This window comes from Peromyscus eremicus, chromosome 2 (assembly GCF_949786415.1).
Source record: "Peromyscus eremicus chromosome 2, PerEre_H2_v1, whole genome shotgun sequence".
Lineage (NCBI taxonomy): Eukaryota > Metazoa > Chordata > Mammalia > Rodentia > Cricetidae > Peromyscus > Peromyscus eremicus.
This window is the reverse complement of record NC_081417.1, coordinates 14,929,299-14,949,415: the sequence shown is the minus strand read 5'-3', so window position 1 is coordinate 14,949,415 and position 20,117 is coordinate 14,929,299. Positions and strand designations below refer to the sequence as shown.

Below are 20,117 nucleotides of genomic sequence, written 5' to 3'. Positions count from 1 at the left end.
TCTCTGTGTCTCTCTTTCTCTGACACACACATACCCACAATAAATGAATGGATAAATAGGTTTTTGAAGGAAGTATTTAAGAAATTAACACAGCTATATAAATTCACTATACTTTTGGAGATACTGAAATATAAAAGCGCTACACTGGCACTTCTTATTAGAGAAAGCAATACTTTTTAATTAGTGAAAAATACACTCTATTGAAGTCTATGATAGTTATTTTGTTTTGAGGTTTTTTTTGTTTTGTTTTGTTTTGTTTTGTTTTTTGTTTTTTTTGTTTTTTTTTTTGTTTTTTTGCCATCTTTGCACTGGGGGAAAAAAAGGCAAGCCAAGAAAAGAGTTCAGCAGGCTACATGGACTCTCCTATGTTGTGAAGAAACTACAGACATAGCATGACCTTTCCATTTCTATAAAGAAGGAGCTGGAAATGTGAGCAACAACTAAGCCTCCCACAACTAGTACTGTACTTTGCTCACAAGAGAGCTCAGTTAAAATGCAGCTGTGGCAAGAGGTTGTAGATATCCCATCCCAAATTCTACCTTCAGAATAATAAAAAGGAAAGCAGGGCTGGAGAGATGGCTCAGAGATTAAGAGCACTGGCTGCTCTTCCAGAGGTCCTGAGTTCAGTTCCCAGCAACCACATGGTGGCTCACAACTATCTACAATGAGATCTCTGGCGGGCAGGGGTACATGAAGGCAGAACACTGTATACAAAATAAAAAAATAAAAATCTTATCAATAAAGAAAGCAATTAAGGAAGTATTTGGCCAGGCGGCGGCGCACGCCTTTAATCCCAGCACTTGGGAGGCGGGCAGTTAGGCTAACTTGATATACATAGTGAGTTCCAGGACAGCCAGGAAACCCAGTCTCACCAAGAAAAAAAAAAAGGAAGTGTTTGTTCAAATTATTAATAAATCAATGGACAACTATTTTTTTTCCATGTGTAAGGTGCTGAATAACACAGATGTGTCTGCTTAAAAATGAGGTCATTAATCAGATAAATGAGATTTTTGACCCCTATGGTTACCTATCCATTGTATTAAACTATTAAATGCATAGCTATTACTCCACTACAAGGAAAAGGAATTGTGCATATTGCGAGTGGTTTAGTTTTTTTGGGTTGGGTTGGGTTGGGTTGGTTTGGCTTGTTTTTTGTCTTTGTTTTTGAGAAAGGGTCTCAATAAGAAGCCCAGGCTGATGCTTTGTTGATACCCAAGGGAGACCCGCCCCTTTCTGAACAAAAATAGAGGAGGACTGGATTGGGGGAGGGGAGAAAAGAGAAGGTGGGAGAGGGGAGAGAAAGAAGAAGGGAGGGGAATCTGCAATTAGAATGCAAAATAAATCAATAATAAAAAGAAACAACAAAAAAAGAAGCCCAGGGCGGCCTTACAATCGTCATCAGCACCCAGGTACTGGGACTAAAATGTGTGCACCACATACAGGGCGTCGGAGAAAGGCTCAGCAGTCAAGAGTGCTTCCTGCTCCTGCAGAGCACCAGCCTTGGGCAGCTCACAGCCTCCTGTAACTCCAGGTCCAGGGAGAGCCAACTCATACCCACATACAGAAATACACACATACACATAATTAAAAATGAAATAAAATTTTAAAAGATTATTATAATTAATATTAAAAGTATCATCTTTTAGAAAATATGACCAAATACTTGCAAAACCTTCAGATTTTCAATGGTGTCTTCTTTGAAGCATGCCCTGGTCTCCTAGGCTGTTTAAGTAGTTTCTTAATACAGACATTGCAGCTGGCAAGAATTCTCACCGAGACTTATCTTACCACCTCCTAATTGTCAATTTCATTGCCCTCTCCTTACTAAGCTATAAAACATACACAAAGGTTACTAAGCTATTATACATATACCTATATATTCATCTCTGAATCTTTACTCCAACATAGTAGCTGGCATATAAGATGAAAAACAAACTATAAACTATATTTTAAGTGAGTGAATGAATATACACAACAGATTTTCTAATTTGGCCAAACTCAACAATAGAGGACAATACAGATATCCAGTGTGAAGCATTCTGAACCTGCAGACTGCTCTGTATCAGGACAAGTTCCTCAGGAAGTGCTGTGCAACAGAGCAATGGTGTAATCTGTCCAGCTGTATGCATCTAGTCAGGCCTAACCTTATCTCCTTAGTCTATAGTTCCAATGTTTAGTGAGTGGCACTGAAACTGAAGAGCAATGAACTTCTAATAGTGACAGCTCTTTACAATTCCAGTCACTTAATGTTGGGGGCTGGGGAGACCACAACAAACTGCTTAATCTCAGAAGAGTGCCAAGACAACTGTGGCTTGTTAGCTCCTTTCAGAGACAATTAAATGGTAGGCCAGAATTTGCCCAATTAAGCTAGCACAGCTCATAAGAGTATTGGGTTCACTATTACGAAAAACATTACGTATCATACACAGTTGAGGCACAAAATTCAATTAAATAACATCCCAATCTGTCCCTTTATAAAGCCCAAACTCTGTTTCAATGTACAGCCACAAATATATACTAATTTTAGACTAAATCATAAAGACAGGTAATATACCTCTTCCAATGTCTTTGCCTTCCAAATCTTTCAATGTGAAGGACCTTCCTTTTACAATAAGAATAGCATCACCTTCCCATTTTTTGTGTTTTTTCTTTGAAGCTTTACACCAAACAACACTGAAATATTTAAGCAAGCTACTAGGTTCCTCTTCTTGTGCCTTGGACTCTACGGTTTCTTCAGAGGCTGAATGACCTGAAATAAAAAATAAATTTAAAACATTATTATTGAAGATGACTTTAATATCTAAGTATCAAGGTCATTCAAACAAAAGTAAATAGGCACAGCAAGATATGGAAGTATATTCTACCAGTAATCCCAAAATGCTGGAGATAGAGGCAAGACGATCAGTTCAAGGTCATCCTCTGCTCCCTAGTGAAGCAACCTTGGCTACATGAGACTCTGTCTATGAAAGTAATAATAACCATATGCTTAAGAAAATGAGAGTGTAATAGGAGAGAATATAAGAGTATGTGCAGGTCAGTGAGATGGCTCGATGAATAAAGGCACTTCTAGCCAAGTTTGACAATCTGAATTTGGTCCCAGGAACCTACATGGTAGAAGGAGAGAATCTGCTCTCCCACAATGCCATCTGATCTCCAATCACAAGTACCTCCAACACACACACAAAAATAAATAATAAATGTAAAAAAATTTTTTTCAGGGCTGGAGAGATGGCTCAGAGGTTAAGAGCACCGACTGCTCTTCCAGAGGTCCTGAGTTCAATTCCCAGCAACCACATGGTGGCTCACAACCATCTGTAATGAGATCTGGCGCCCTCTTCTGTGTACATAATAAATAAATCTTTAAAAAAAATTTTTTTTTCAATATTTGACATGGTCATCTTAGCACTTTAGAAACAGAAAGATCCAAATATTGGGTGTAAACATTATCGTGAATATAATGAATGTAATGTTTTGTCATCCATAAGCCATATAAATTCAATTGAAATAGAGTAACATGTCACCATGAAACCTTTGGGACCCTAGAAATTAAAGCTATTATTCCAACACCTAGTCATGGAGAAATATCTAAAATTATGTTTTAATGACTGATTTAATTAACATGACAAGCAGAGGAAAATATAAGCTTGCAGAGTTTTAACTGACAAAACTTAGACATATTATGTTGTGTAACTTAAACACTGTGTCTTGGCGGTCATCTCTCCCATCTCCCTCCCACCCCATCCCCTGGTGGCTGCCATGCTCTGCCTCTATCCCAACATTTGCAGAAGTAAGATATAATTATTTTTCAAACAAAAACAAGTCTAAACCAGCAAAGCACAGCTAAGACTGAATTAAAATACTCTAGAGAGTAACCAAATCAGATCACTGATTGGGGACTCAGTAGTATATGATCAGGAAGCAAAATTATCTTCTTTAAAAAGCCTGTGCTTTTTAAATGTTTCTCAAAAACATTCCCAGTATGACCTCACAGAAACCAGAGAGTGGTCACTGCTCTGTAGTTCACAGAATTGACCGGAGAAAGACAGGATAGACCACGTTATGAATTATAGTAATGCGGGTGAAATAAATCAAACTGACCACTTAAGAATGATACATTTTTATAACAAGTAAAACTACCACAAGTTTAAAAGATAAAGCAAAATAAAAATAATGCCAGAATAGATTGAAAGGCAAATTTGAGATATTGTAAATAACTCTGTTTTAGTGTTTTGAAATACTATTACACATATTAATTCAAAGTACACTTGGCCCTACAGACGGAATCCCTTCTGCCACCTGAATCAGTGGGAATAGTTTCATTAACATTGAACTTGATTATTGGTAATAAAATATCTTAAATATATGTTTTAAGGTTACAAGAAGCTCTCAACAAAGTAAGTAAACCATGCAGAAGGTCAACTACAGAGAAAAATAGATTTTTTTCAAGTGTGCCAACTCTCTAGTTACTGCCACAACTTCAAATTCCCAGTCAACTGCTCCAATCTGACTTGATAAAGATTTTATAACCTGTCAATAAACATGCTAATTTTTAGTCCTAAACAGAGTACATCTATCACTTCCTCTTTAAAATACCCATTTGCTTTTTAAGCCCCTCTGAATTCCCTTAATTCCTCCACTGATTGTCCCAATACATTTGTCAGTCCATTCTTTCCATTCTACTCTCACTGCACACCTAATTAAATTAGCTAATCCTCCTGTGGTGTCCATGCCTCTGTACCAACAGCTTTTCCTCCTGCTACGGCCAGGGCCTCACTATCCTGCCATGCTGGCCTGAAACTTGGTGCGTATAACAGGTTGGCCTGGAGCTCATGATCCATCCTCCTGCCTCAGCATCCAGAGTACTGGGATGATAGACATGCACCACCACGAGAGCCTTCTCTATTCTTCAAATCTATACTCCATGTTTATCATCAGTGTCTATTTTTAAATGGAAATGGCTGTATAGTCCTCTTGCTAGAAATCCTCCCTTTGTCACTGAGGCAAGCCGAGTTCCCGTTGTAGGGTGTTCTAGGGCTTTTCTGTGTGACAGCTAATCTTCATTGTCAACTTGACTGGATTTCAAATCACCACAGAAACATACCACTGGGTATGCCTGTTTCCAGAAGGGTTTGACTGAGCAGGGAAGACTTGCCTGAATGAGGCAAGAGAAGAGAGGAGTATCACCATTTATGTTTGCCTCCTGGTGCAGGTACGCTATTGTGGGGCGTTTACCCAACCACCCCCACAGTTCCCCAGAGTTTTCTTGAGTGCGAGCAGCAGGAAATATTAGATAGAAGGATTTATTGCGGAGAATACCGCGGAGATAAACAGATAGAAAATAAAGGATAGCCTCGAGAGGGCCTGGAACCTATTCCAACGGGCCCCGACTGTCTCTGCCCCAGGGTTTTTATAGAGACACCAAGGGGTGGAGCAAAAGACCTCCTCCCCCAGCACAGGCAAGTGCAGACCATCTCAGACACCTGCACTCAGGCCCGTGGTCTAATCATCCTCTATGTGGACCTGCTGGGTAAAGCCACGAGGAACCCGAGAACGGGCTCCCACAGGTCCCCCTTTCTTAATATATAAAAAAATAACTATAATGGCTTACAGCAATCTCCATAGCTGTTACACCTCCCAGTATGGGAGTAGAGGATGATATAGATGGCATTTCTCTTTTGAATTAGGTCCAAGGTGACTACAGCAGTCTTAGCTGCCTCAAGCCCTTTCTAAGCCAAAAACTCTTAAGGCAACTACAAACTTAAAGAATCCCTTAGCTTCATCATTACCATTAACAGGTTAACACAAACATTGCTATACCTAGTCACAATTCTCTCAATCTTACAACTCAAAGCAAACTCTTAACAGAACCATTTGAATTAGCATATATGGTGCTAAATATAGTTAACAATTTTCTCCGCCTTACAACTTTAGCTCAATCATTTGAATTTTCTTGCTAACAGAACATAGGAAAAACTTCAATGTATTCACATCAAATTTAAATATTTCCTTAACTCCACAAAACCAGGGTGCATTAATATCAATAGGTTTCTGCAAACATAATTCAATCTCATAACTCCTCCTTTTCTTTATAATTTTTTAAACAAAATCTCAAACCTAGTTAGAGGAACCCAAACTTATACAATTCCTACAAACCCATATTGAAAAGCATTATTTTCAATTTAACCATTAACACACTTTGAAACACACATTTTGCTTTTAGCAAAATGTCCAAAAGCAGTTTCTTAAACTCTTTACACACTTTAAAAGTAGTCTCTTAGTATACCCTATTTGCATTTCTTACTAACAAAAACATGACATTAATCCACTCAAACAACTTTTGAAATTAGACTAAGGAATATTAGCTCTTCCCCCTTTCTTTATAATTTAAGCAAAATCTCAAGCCTAGTTAGAAAACCCAAACTTTTCAACTTAAACAGTTCCGTTTGTAACACAAAACCAGTTCTGTATGTAATTCCATTTTTACATAAACAGTTCCATGAAACAATTGCATTTTTAACACAGAATACATGAATCACCAATTAATAAAGCATACATGCATACACAAAACTGCATCTTGATTCTAGGTAGAAATAAATTTCCTCATTTAAACAGTTCCACCTTTAACCCAATTCCAGCAAACAGCTCTAGGTCATCACTACGAATAAACTCAAAATTGTCCCATTGCAATGAAATCTCCACCGTTCACTTCATCTCTTAAGTCCCAAAATTCACATGATAAATTCTGGTACGAGCCCTCCAAATATGAAGAAATCCATAACCAAAATCTCTTTGTAGTTTTATCTCATTTTAAGTTCAAAAAGTTCAAACAAGAAATAAATTCTGGTATCAGGCTTTCACACTTCAAAATATGAAGAGACGTTCTTCAACCAAAACTTTTTGCAGTTAACAATCCTTGTTCAAACAAGTGTCTCCGAACTTATTCTCAAGCCAGAGACCTCTCTAGGTACAGTAGTATTCTAAACCGCACCGCCTTTGATGTTAGCCCAGGTTCCTCTGTGTTGCGAAGATCCTCCACGGATCTCAGCTGCGGATGCCCTGTGCTGGCTCTCGCGTCCGCCATTCCCAGCTTCCCAGCGGCTTCTGGAGCTTTCGAAAACCGCTCAGACTGCCTGTTTTGCAGTCTGCTAGGACACTAAGTTCTGTATCTCAGGTTCTTTCAGCATATACATTAATAGACTCACACTTAACATTTACACTTTTTCACAAACTCACATATAACCTTTTGCCTTGCAAAGCATTTAGACTCACATTCAACATTTACACGTTTTTACAAACTCATATAACATTAACATCTACTTATTTAAACTCCTTAAGGAAACTATAGAACTACTTTAGCAAATATATTTCTTATTACTTATGTACTTATTTAAACTTACATTTACAACCAGCATCCTCACCCATTACAACCTTATTACTACATGTCCTAAGACTACATTAGATACTTCCTGCAAGCCCATATTCTTAAAGGAACTCTGTAGATCTATCCTACAAACCTATATAGGGCTACCACTAGCATATATATAATTTAGCAAACATCTGAAGATTTCTTTAACACAGATCTAACAAGACAGAATTTTTACAAACTCACATATCTTATTTTCATCTTTTTCTACCCCCTACTCCTAACTATTATCACTATCTCTATTAGATTTTCTTAACTAGACAGAAAGTACGTACATCATTTCTAAATTTTAGATTTTATAGTCAGCTTTGCTATAAAGCACTGGGATTTAGTGAGTGTTGTTATAGAATTGTGATAGTTGTTGCTAGGGGACTGTAACCTTCCCAGGATGACGCCACACTCCAAAGTTGCCAGTTCTCTCAGCCGTTCCGGACCCAGCAGAGATGCACTGTCAGCGGTAGACGGTGTTTAACTAGAGGCTGTCCCTTCACCCAAATTCATAATAGTTCCCCTAAGTGCTTCAATTCAGACAAATGTTTCTATTACAGCAGTACTCTTGGTTTGTTCTACCGAAAAACTTCCCTTCATGCTGACGGTGAAATTACCGTATTTAGCTGCTGTAAGCTCTTTGCCAAATATCGCACAGTTATTAGGTGATATAAAGTATTTTTCCAAAGGAGCTAGTAAAGCCAAAAGCGGCACAGCTCCGAACTCTATTTCCTCACTGTTTGCATTAACCAGTGACAAAACCTCAGAAACACTAATTGATCCACTTTCATTCTGGTTCCATTGTAGGAACATCATTGGAGCTGACCTTTCTTAGTTCCAAGCTCCTTACAAAACGCTCCGGTAATCACCGAGCTTCATTCTCCTCTTGTGAAAAAACACAAACATGTCCTAGACCCCATATTAACACAGGATCGGGACCCTTCCACAATCCCGAGCAGGGATCTTTCCATTTCCCATTACCCTCAGCTAAAGGACCAGAAAGATTGGAGTGAACTCTAATATGGCCCACAAAGCATGGCAGCTTTCTTTTGTAGATAGCATAAGTTTCCTTCACATCTAAGACAACGTTCAGTGTATAAACTGCACTCTCTTGCTTTAAGGATTTTAAAGTGGCTTGTTTGCTCTTAAAGGTAGCTTTTGTCATCCAACTACCGTAAAAACTTTGCACAACTATTAGGGTAAATAAGGCATTTTACCAACCCCCAAACCGCGAAGTGCCTAGTTCCATATCCTTTCAAAGTTTCATTGGAACTGACACTTAAAACTTAGATGATTTTCCTCCTTATTCTTTTAAAAGCTGTATTTTAAAGTTTACCATGAACGTATTTTCGAGCTGACAAAAGTGTTTCAGGGCAATGTCGCCATCTTTAGCAGAAAAACTACCTTTCCCAGAATGCATTTCCCTTATATCAGTCCATAATAGTATCAGTCCCTTAAATCAGTCCTTTATATATTTCCCTTATATCAGTCATTTCCCATAGTTCTTTTTGGGTCTGAGAGTCAACTTTTAAGTTCTTTTTTACCAGACTTGCTTACAAATTCTTGCCCGGGAGGTTTGAACAAAGTTTTTTGCTTTTGCAACGGGAGATTTGAACAGGCATTTTACATTTTCAATTATGGGACATTGGGAGGTTTCTGGTCTCTCCTCAGCTGGCTTTAACAGGTGTCTCTCCTTTAATTGACACTGGCCCCCAAATCAGAACTGCACCTGCCTCGTTAGTACGCATTGAGGTGGGCAATTTCTGATAGCAACTTTCCTTGGGGCTTGTGTTTGCCTTAGCCAGTCAGTGAAAAACAAGATCATGCACTACAGCTTTTCCATAGCTCTTTCGGAGAGATTTTCTCCCACTGATCTATCTCATTTTGCTTGTTCCTTCCTTCCCCAGATGCAGAGCTTCAAGTATCTGCGGCTCTGTACCTCTGCTAGCTGCCCTTGGAAGTAGGGGCTTTTTTCTCCCCCCCCCCCTCCCCCGAATCTGCCTAAAATTCTAGCAGCTTTTTCAGGTCATATTTTTCTGGGGAGGAATCGGTCCCTTCTGTTTCTTTAGAGTCTTTCTCCCAGACAGTTCCCAGTTTGGTCTCAGTTTATCCCCTCTACCCCAGAAACAGTTTCCGACACTACAGTGGCGGCTTTCCCTGCTACTGAAGGTAGGGGCTTTTTGTCCGTTTGTTTTCTGGGTCTGTGTGGTTTGCGTACAGACTGAAAATCTAACAAGGGAGGTTTTTGCCATTTCTAAACTCCCATTAGGACAGGCGTTTTACTTCATCAGGCCTTCACCTGACCCAGTCCCCCAGTGGGTTGCGTTTGCTTGTCTGGGTGCTCAAGGACAGAGCTTATGCCAGAGGCAATCACCCCTCAGGGCTACACTCCCTCATCTCATGGGAGTCAGTTGAAACAAAGCTTTTCTCTAAGAGGTGCTTTCTGACAGAAAAGAAAGCTTTACTCCTGGATAGTTCTGTTCTGCCCTGGCTGGGCTCTTTCCCCAGACAGCGCGTTCTGACTCAGCAGCACAACTGCTTCAGACACAGTTCAGCTTTACTGTTTTCCCAGAAAGGTCCTTACTCTGATAGGAAAGCTTTTTCTCAGATTTCTTTTTTGCAGCTGTGGACCTATCAAATGAGACTTGTAGGAAAGTGGACAACTGTGCCGTTCCCACTGGCTTTAGTTTTGTTCATTGGCAATCTTCCCCTGGGTCCTGCACCTTCCTGCCTCAGCTCTGTGCTCCAGGAAGTTTACCACTGCAGGAACCCTAGTATCCCCGAAATGCACCCCAACTCAGAGACGCTGGCCAGTCGCCTCGGGGTTTTTGGTCAGAAGCAAGGATACAATGCTTCAGTTTGCATGCTTCAGGGGATCTTTGCATTAGGACGATTAGGAGCACCTTTTCATTCTGAAACGCTCACTCAAACAAAACCCTTGATGCCTCAGCTCCACTGTAACTGAAAAGCTTGGCTTTTTTGCTTTTCTCAGGTAAAGTTTCTGGCCCTTTTGGGCTCTCTGTAGCTCTTTACCCACACTCTCCCAAGCATTTCCCTCAGGGTACTCTGACCCACTGTCTTTTACTAGCTTGAAGAGACAGAGCTTAGAAGAGGTTTTTAGGAACTTGTCCCTGCCTCCTGCATTGCAGGGAGGATTGTTAAAGCTTGAAAGAGAACTTAGAGAGGTTTTGCCATCTTAAGAGGTTTGTTGTTTTCCCTTAGAGCTAATCACAGGTGGTCCCTATACTAATATCTTCAGGTGATTCTAATTTGTCCTTCTGAGAAAGTTAAAGGCTTTAGTTTTTAAGTTTGAGAGCTTTTGAGAAAGATGAAGGCTTTTTAGAGTTTTTTCCCCCAAATTTTCCAAGAAAAGCTTTAAGAGAAAGGTTTTTTTCCCCCCAAGAGAAAGAGCAACTTTTCCCAAAACTTCCCAACTTTAAACTTTTTGGCTTTTTACATCCCCATTTTTGCCTCAGGGAGAAATCACTTTCTCCTGCTGCTTGGACTTAGCATTTCAGCTGCCCCAGGTCAAAAGCTTCCATAGGAAACTTATTCTTTCCCATAAGCTCGAAGAAGAGCTTTTTTACTACCCAAATAGCCCAAAGAAAGATTTTTTCCCCCAGTTTGCATTCAGAGCCCCCAAGTTAGAAAATTGAAGAGTTTTTCTGTCTAGTTGCCTTACTTATTTTTTCCTACACAATCTTACACTTCTAAGTTTTTCCTACACTATTTTACTACCCTATGCCTTATACTTATTTTTCACAGATAGAAATTGAGAAAGGGATAGAAGATAGAAAATTTTGACAGAAGAGAATTTCGCTGCAGCATCGGACATCCTTCCAGTCCGCTTTCCTTTTCTCTCGAGGATAAAACCCCTGCCTCTCAATATATATAAAAAATATATATATTTTCCATAACACCGGCATGCCTCATCCACTGGCAGGGCTGAACTCAGCACTTTCGCCAAAAACTCTGTAATAAAACTATTATTTTCCTTTATCTTTAGTCCCTATTACTTTGTCTTTAGTCCCTGTTCATTTGTCTTTAGTCCCCCCTTTTTTTTAGTCCCCCCCTTTTTTTCTTTAGTCCCTTTTTTCTTTTTTTAGTCCCTGTTCATGGCGCCATTCTGTGGGGCGTTTACCCAACCACCCCCACAGTTCCCCAGAGTTTTCTTGAGTGCGAGCAGCAGGAAATATTAGATAGAAGGATTTATTGCGGAGAATATCGCGGAGATAAACAGATAGAAAATAAAGGATAGCCTCGAGAGGGCCTGGAACCTATTCCAACGGGCCCCGACTGTCTCTGCCCCAGGGTTTTTATAGAGACACCAAGGGGTGGAGCAAAAGACCTCCTCCCCCAGCACAGGCAAGTGCAGACCATCTCAGACACCTGCACTCAGGCCCGTGGTCTAATCATCCTCTATGTGGACCTGCTGGGTAAAGCCACGAGGAACCCGAGAACGGGCTCCCACACGCTATGATCAGCAGCCTTGTGGATTCCCTGCTATGATGAACTGCACCATCCAGCTGTGAGGCAGATACCCTTCCTCCCACTGCTTTTGTCCGAGATGCATGCCTTCCTCTACCATGCCCATCATGCACTACACTGGCCTGATTATTGGAACAATAAACTACCTAAAACCTTAATGTCTGCCTTCATCACTAAACTACAAAGACCCAAGAGGACAGATCTGCTTTAATTTTATGTATTAACATATCACCCAAACTCAGGTATTCTTCCAAACTGACATTTTTACTCTAGGCATGTTTTTACTTCATATTTTTAAGTATCTAAAAACTACTTCCCATCGAAAAAGTAACTTTAGAAAATGAACTCAATTCATTTCCATTGTTGTTCATTTTTATTTTCATTTTAAACGCTTGTCACCTTCGGATCAATGACTTTCAAAATGAAGTTCAGAACCAAGATCTGATCAGTCACTTTTGTGTATTGTGTTTTTCTAAACCAGTGGTTCTCATCCTTCCCAGTGCGCAACCCTTTAACACAGTTCCTCATGGTGTGGTGACCTCCAAACATAAAATTATTCTCATTCCTACTTCATAACTGTAATTTTGCTACTTTTATGAATCATAATGTAAATACCTGTTTTCCGATGGTCTTAGGTGACCCCTGTGAAAAGGTCATTCGACTCGGAAAGGGGTCATGACCTACAGGTTGAGAACCACTGTTTTAAACCATATCCCTTTTCTTTTTTAAGACAGGCCATACTATGTAGCCCAGGCAGATCTCAAACTCATAGTCTAGCCATATCCATCATTTTTAATAAATGCAATTTTGCTAGCAAGGTTTGCATACCTAAATTTTATCAACATTGTATCAATCTATCAATTTTTAGTTAGGAAAATTGATTGGTTTTAAAATAAGAGTTTATTGGTTGGGCATGATGGTCCACTCCTACAACCTCATCACTCAAGAGATGAAAACAAGAAGATTTTCAAGTAGTAGGGTAGCACATGATACATAGTGAGTTCCAGGCCAGCTTGTACTATATAGTGAGGGTCTTGTTTAAAAAAAAAACAAAAAACAAAAAACACTTGATCACATGTTGATTATTTTTGTTTTTGATTATCTGAGAAAAAGTTTTAAGGTTTATAACAAGAAGGATGTTTTGATCAATTTCTGAACTGTGGGGAAAAAAAACTGTGGGAGAAGAAGCTATGGCTCAGAGGTTGAAAACACTCACTGCTCTTCTCTGGAGGGCCTCAGCTTGATTCCCAGCACCCACATTGGGGGCTCACAACTATCTACAACTCTAGTTCCAGGGGACCTGACATCCTCTTCTGGCTTCCACCAGCATCAGGCACACTCATGGCACACAGACAAACATGTAGGAAAAACACTCACCCACATAAAAATATTTTTTAAATGTGGGGTGTGATTCTTTTCACATAATTCCCACCCGTGGCGGTCACAACGCATTGAGCAAAAACACACTGCAGCTTTAAAACTTGTTCGTTCTTCTGATTTCTGTCATATTACCAGGAGAAAAACACAATTCCTCTTTAAACATTTCACACTGCCCAAAGTTAGAGGGACACCTTATCGCATGATTGAAACAGCCAGGCATGGCAGCAGGGTCTGGGAGGCTGGGAAGGAGCGTCACAGCTAAAGCCCAGCTTGGGTTATATACCGAATTGTGGGTTGGCCTGGATTTACACAATTAGACCTCGTTTCCAAAAGAAAGAAAATGGCTGGAAAGAAATATAGAAGATCAAATTCTCGGAATCTATAAAACATTATTGTTATGTCCAATGCTCTCATTCCTGAAAAAGGACAATTCAATTCTGGAAACGAAGAAATTGTAATTACTTTCAAAACCAAAAGCTCAGCAGTATACCCTTCCTGTTGCAGAGCAGCAGATGAACACACTGTGGAGCCTGACGCACACTGCCTGGACCGAAGAGCCTGCCACTTAGTAACTGGGTGGCTTTGGACAAAGAACACAAGTCCTCTGTGCCAGCTGGTGAGTCTACACAATGGAAGTGAGGTATAGGGAGAAGGCTCAGTGGATACAGCACCTGCAGAAGCTTCAAGACCAGAGTTACGACTGCCAGCACCCACCTGCAATCAATCTTCAGGAGGTAGAAGCAGGAGGTTCTCCAAGGCAAGCAGGCCAGCCAAACTATCTGAAATAGCAAGCTCTGGGTGCAGTGAGAGACCTTCCCTCAGAAAATAAGTAGAGAACTATGAAGGAACACACCCAATATCAACCTTGGGCTTCCAGAAGCTAATGCATACACACGCTCACACACACAAGACGAAATCCTTTTTTTCCCCTGCCGCCGCTGAATTGCGCGGAGGCGGAGCTCGGGTGTGTTCAAGATTCGGGTGTGTTCAAGATTCGGCCTCACCCGTATCCACCGCCATGGCCGAGGAAGGCATTGCTGCTGGAGGTGTAACGGACATCAACACTGCTCTACAAGAGGTGCTGAAGACCGCCCTCATCCATGATGGCCTAGCACGTGGCATCCGCGAAGCTTCCAAAGCCCATCTCTGTGTGCTCGCATCCAATTGTGATGAGCCTATGTATGTCAAGTTGGTGGAGGCACTTTGTACTGAGCACCAAATCAACCTAATTAAGGTTGATGACAACAAGAAACTAGGGGAATGGGTAGGCCTCTGTAAAATCGATCGAGAGGGGAAACCACAGAAAGTGGTTGGTTGCAGTTGTGTAGTGGTTAAGGACTATGGCAAAGGATCTCAGGCCAAGGATGTCATCGAGGAGTACTTCAAGTGCAAGAAATGAATAAATAAAAATTTCGCCTAAAAAAAAAAGACGAAAATCCATACTACACACATACACACGAAAAAAAAAGTTACATTAATACCTACCTCACAGACATGTATGTGTGCACTTCCCACTTAGCAAATGCAGCTGAAACTGACCACCACAATCGACGTTTTGTTCTTCTCCTTCTGTCATTAGCCCTCACAGGTCAGGGAAGGAAATGGATGAGGGACTACAGAGTACAATGAGGACCACTGGGAACGGCAGCAGAAGCTCCTCCACCCAGAAACCTTCACCACAGAAAACATCAATTTACCACCCCCAAATTCCACTATCACAGTAACTGTTATTTCTGAAATCCATTCCATTCTAGCTCCTTCTAGACCCTGGAGTATACTTCCTAAATCAATACAGAAAGAAAAGGAAAGGAAAAATGAAAAGAAACGAGACTTAAGGGCCTTTCAGCAAGAGCAAAGGGTAAAACCAAGTCTTGAGGAAAATAAGGTACTTCCTTATTAATGGCAGGCATCTCATCTCTTTTTCTTTGAGACAGGGTCTCACTGTAGGCGTGACTGACCTGGAACTCGATACACAGAACTCACAGAGATCCACCTCAATGCTGGGTTTAAAGGTGTATGTTACCATACCCAGCCTTGGCACTTTGATTATAACGAAGGATCCCTAAGAATAGGATGACATCAGTATATATCTTTAAGCCCAAGCCTTTCACATTCTTTTCTGTTTTAACAATTCTAAATATTCAGGTTGGAAATGTAAAGTGACTTATGTAATCAATTCCAAAACTAAAATTTCCCACAGATTATTTTTTATTAAAATTACCAAAACTTCCATAACTTCAAATATGCTGTCTTAGTTCTCTTCTACTGCTGTGAAGAAACATCAAACTTACAGAACAGAAGAGTTCTTAATTATGGGTTAGTCTAGACCACCATGGCAGGGAGTATGGCAATCAGGCACAGTGCTGGAGCAGTAACTGACAGCCTCATCCTGATCCACAGGTAGAAGGCAGAAAGAGGGAGAATGGATCTGGCACAGGCCTTTGAAACCTCAAAGCCCACTCCTAGTGACACACCTCCTCCAACAAGGCCACGCCTCCTAATCCTTCCTAAACAATCCACCAACTGGGAACCAAACATTCAAATATATGAGCCTGTGGGGGCCATTCTCAGTCAACCCACCACATATGCAATAACATGGAACTAAAACAGAAACTTATTTTTTTTTCTTTTAGTGGTAGGCAAGGAAACAAGTCTTGTGTAGTCCAGACTGGCTTCAAAATTTAGCCAATGATGACGCTTGCCCTCCTGCCTCTACTTCCTTGCGTGCTGGGATTACAGAGGAAAAAAGCACATACTGTGTGTAGAGCTACAGACTGAACCTGGGCCTCACGCATGCTAGGTAAGCACGCTATAAACTAAGCTACAATACCGGCCCAAGAAAGCTTTCATGACACTAAAGAAGTAAACAGTGAAGACTGAAAAGATGGCCCAGTGGCCAAGAACACTGGCTGTTCTACCAGAGGACTATTCACAGCGATCTGTAACTCGAATCCAATCCCAGGGATCAAATGCCCTCTTCCGGCTGCCACAGACACAAGCACAGCTGTGGTGCCCAGACATACATGCAGGCAAAACACCCATACACACACAATTTCTTCTTTTGGTTTTTCGAGACAGTTTCTCCATGTATTCCTAGCTATCCTGGAACTTACTCTGAAAACCAGGATGGCCTGGAACTCAGAGATTCCCCCTGCCTCCCAAGTACTGGGATTAAAGGTGTGTGACACCACCTCCCTCTATAATTTTCTTAAAGTATACAATAATATATAAATGGCTTCAAATTGAAAATTACCTATAACTCTTTTCTCAATAAAAAATAGTGAATGTCCAAGTTCAAGTGTTATGTGTAAAATAAAAATATATTTCTTTCAAGATTTATGCAGTGGAATACCATTCCACAATAACAATGCAATGAACTACTAATAAGAGGAGAGAGGGGAAAAAAAAGAATACTAAAACATTGATAGTGTCCTAGTGAGGGTTACTATTGCTATGAAACACCATGACCAAATACTAGTTGGGGAGAAAAGGGTTTATCCGGCTTACACTTCCACATCATAGTCCATCACTGAAGGAAATTAGGATAAGAACTCAAATGGCAGGAACTAGGAGGCAGGAGCTGATACAGAGGCCATGAAGTGCTGCTTACTGGTTGCTCCCTATGGCTTGCTCAGCCTGCTTTCTTACAGAATCCAGGACCATCAGCCCAGGATGGCACCACCCACAATGGGCTGGGCCCTCTGACATTAATCACTAATTAAGAAAATGCGCTACAGGCTTGCCTGCAGCCCAATCCAATGGATGCATTTTCTCAGTTGTGGTCCCAATCTTTCAAATGACTCTAGCCTGTGTCAGGTTAACATAAAATGAGCCAGCACTGACAGCTTATTTTTTAAGCAATAATTAGAAATTACATGAAACTCTAAAACAGGTTAATGTTATGTTTGTTTGTTTGTGCAGGGTCTTACATATAGCTCAGGCTGGCCTCTAAGTTGTGATGTTTCCAACTCAATCTCCCAACTACTGGAATTAAAGTCATGAATCATCATACTTGGTTATGTAGGATTTTAAACAATTAACAGTGGTTGGGTGAGATATGAGGAGATTGATAGCAAAGAGTAAGTGGGAACTGTGATAATGTGGTAACATTCTGAATCTTTTTGGTTTTTCCCAAGGCTGGAGATTAAACCCAGGACTTCCTGCATGTTTGCAAAATATTGATTGTAGACTCTTCGTGGTAGGTAGGCATATGAATATTTGCTACAAAATTCTTTCAATCTTTTTGTATGACTGAATAGTTGGTTAATAAAATGTTTGGAGTTAGAAGTTTTTAACAAGTAGACTCAAACACAAAAGACCAACAAAACATAGCTCTTATGATTCATCCACTTTATTCATTTGGAGCTGGAGATGTTTGATACCTAGCTCATTTGGTAGAGTGCTTGGCTAGCATGCAAGAAGACCTGGGTTTGATCCTATGTATTGCCTAAATGAAGCATTCAGAAGGTATAGGAAAAATTTTAAGGTCATCTCTAGGTAAACAGGGAGTTCAAAGCCAACCTATGTTACATTAAACTGTCTCAAAAGCAAAAATAAATATTAAAATAAGTAAATGGAGCTGATGAGTGATATTTTATTTGCATTTACTCATTTATTTATTTTTCATTATTTACAAAGCAATTGAAAAAAATAATATAATTTCAAATTATACCTACTAGCTTAATCAATTCAAAAGACTATAAAAATACATTAATCATCCTGGTGGGGGTCACAGATACTTAATATATTATTTAAAAGAACTAAATGAAAGCACATGTTTAGACCCAAAAAAATGTAGATAGTATCTCAAAAATGTATACAAAGATTCAGCACGATTCTGTTCATGTTAATTGGACTGCCTAATTTAAAAACTTACTCCTATATTTATAAACTATGTACTATACTTCATTTATTTCTTAAGTATTTACAACCAAATATTTTACTTTGAGAATTTGTGGACCTTAAGATTTTTTAAGTATAATATTTAGATACAGTATAATTGGTATCTATTACAGTCTTCTAGATAATTTTATTTCAAGTTTGCTTCATCAAAAACTTTTACCTCTACTATACTAATCTCTGACTTATGGCACCAAAAAGAGTATACAAATCAGTATAACTTACTTCCTGATTCTTAAAAAGCATGTATTAACAAGCATTCACTTAACCACCGACAGCAGCAGTATAATACAGTCAACATAATTCACTGCACTCTAAGAGAGTTAAATGTCTATTTAAACGACATCACACTAAAAGGAGGCACACAGCTGTAATTCGTATTTTAGACATTTATGTGAGTAAAGATAAACCAAAGTAGAGCAACTCAAAAATAAAATTATATAAGTTGTCACCTCATTATCAAAAGGGGATTTATTTTGATTATTTCATGAGATTAAAAATAAAAAAGCACCTGGGCAGTGGTGGCGCACACCTTTGATCCCAGCACTCACGAGGCAAAGGCAGGCAGATCTCTGTGAGTTCGAAGCCAGCCTGGTCTACAGGGCAAGTTCTAAGACAGACAGGGCTACACAGAGAAACTCCGTCTCAGAAAAAAAAGAAAAGAAAAAAAAGGGGGGAAGAAAAGCTTACCTTTCCTTAGGATACCATTATATGTCATATCTACTTTAGAATATTTTATAATAATATATCTATTTAAGTTCAAATAGATAAGTTAGGAAAGGAACAAAAACTACCCACTATCAAAATTACTAAGAGATCAAATGAAAGCCAGGTATGGTGGTACGCACCTTTAATCCCAGCACTCGGAGGCAGGGGCAGGCAGATCTCTGAGTTCGAGGCCAGCCTAGTCTACATGGTGAGTTCCAAGACACCCAAGGCTACACAGAAAAACCCTGCTCGAAAACAAAAATAAAAAAAGAAGGAGATCAAATGAGATAATCATTTACCACATTTAAAGCATCTCTACAGAATCACACCTAAAACAAGAACAAAACAACCGCCCTCAGTGTTGCCAGGATTTCCCACACTGTATAAGGTCCCTAGGCCCAGCTTCCTCCTCAGTACTCGCTGAGTGAAACCCATCCTCAGCAAAATCTGCTCACAGGTCACAGGTAGTCCTCAAGTTCAAAGTCTCACTATCACAAAGAAAGAGATGGCGAGTTTAGCTCAACATCCCCGTGTGATACTCTACAACAGCTTCGAGAAGGGCTCTGGGGTCAAATGACCGATTTTTTTGCTTTACTAGAGTATTTTCATAAACCATGCTTTTCATATTTTCATAAACAGTTATATAAAGGAAGGAATTAGAGAATGGTGCAGAATTATATGTTTTATAACTTTTACAATTAAAACAATGTTGACTCATAAAAAACTGCAGTAAGTTTACTCTGATGAATGGAATTCTGGATTTAAAATACGAAAAGAAAATAGGTTTATTAATCTTCATAGCCCTTAACTGCTAACAAATTGTGTCACTTGCCACAAGGAAACAGCAAATTTGAACAATGCCAGAGAAAGCTGTGATTACAATATTATTTTATGTACAACAAAGGAATTTTCAAAGACATCTATATTATTTTAATTTCCACACTGAATAGAGAACCAAACTATCAAAAAAGATGTACTTTCTTTAAACACTGACTTACTTTCTAGAAACATTTCACAGAGTTAGTTTTCTACAGACTCTTGTAAGTGGGTTTTCTATACAAAGTCAATACTCAGACTCAATGTTTATCGCCAAGTCTGAGTGGCAGCATGCTGAAATAATGAGAATTATACTTCATATCTTACTTTCAATAATTTCAAAAAGGTTTCTACTATATAGCTACTAAAATTATATAAAATATATTACCTCACATTAGAAGATTCATTACATTTC

The 20,117-nt window shown here is 39.6% G+C and overlaps 2 protein-coding genes across 2 annotated transcripts in view; one reads left to right on the top strand and one right to left on the bottom strand.

The window, feature by feature from the left end:
- Positions 1-20,117, bottom strand: part of Rad54b (RAD54 homolog B) — an 88,991-nt gene that overhangs the window by 28,100 nt on the left and 40,774 nt on the right. Inside the window, exon 4 of the mRNA XM_059253861.1 lies at positions 2,555-2,749. Within this exon, the coding sequence (XP_059109844.1) occupies positions 2,555-2,749 (195 nt within the window). The remainder of the gene's footprint in view (positions 1-2,554; positions 2,750-20,117) is intronic.
- Positions 14,273-14,678, top strand: LOC131903339 (small ribosomal subunit protein eS12-like). Its single transcript, XM_059253863.1, has one exon. It carries the CDS (start codon positions 14,298-14,300, stop codon positions 14,676-14,678), a length of 381 nt encoding a protein of 126 aa, XP_059109846.1. The 5' UTR covers positions 14,273-14,297.

Coding starts and splice junctions, on each gene's coding strand:
- LOC131903339 (XM_059253863.1), top strand. CDS start 14,298: ATGGCCGAGGAAGGCATTGCTGCTGGAGGTGTAACGGACATCAACACT.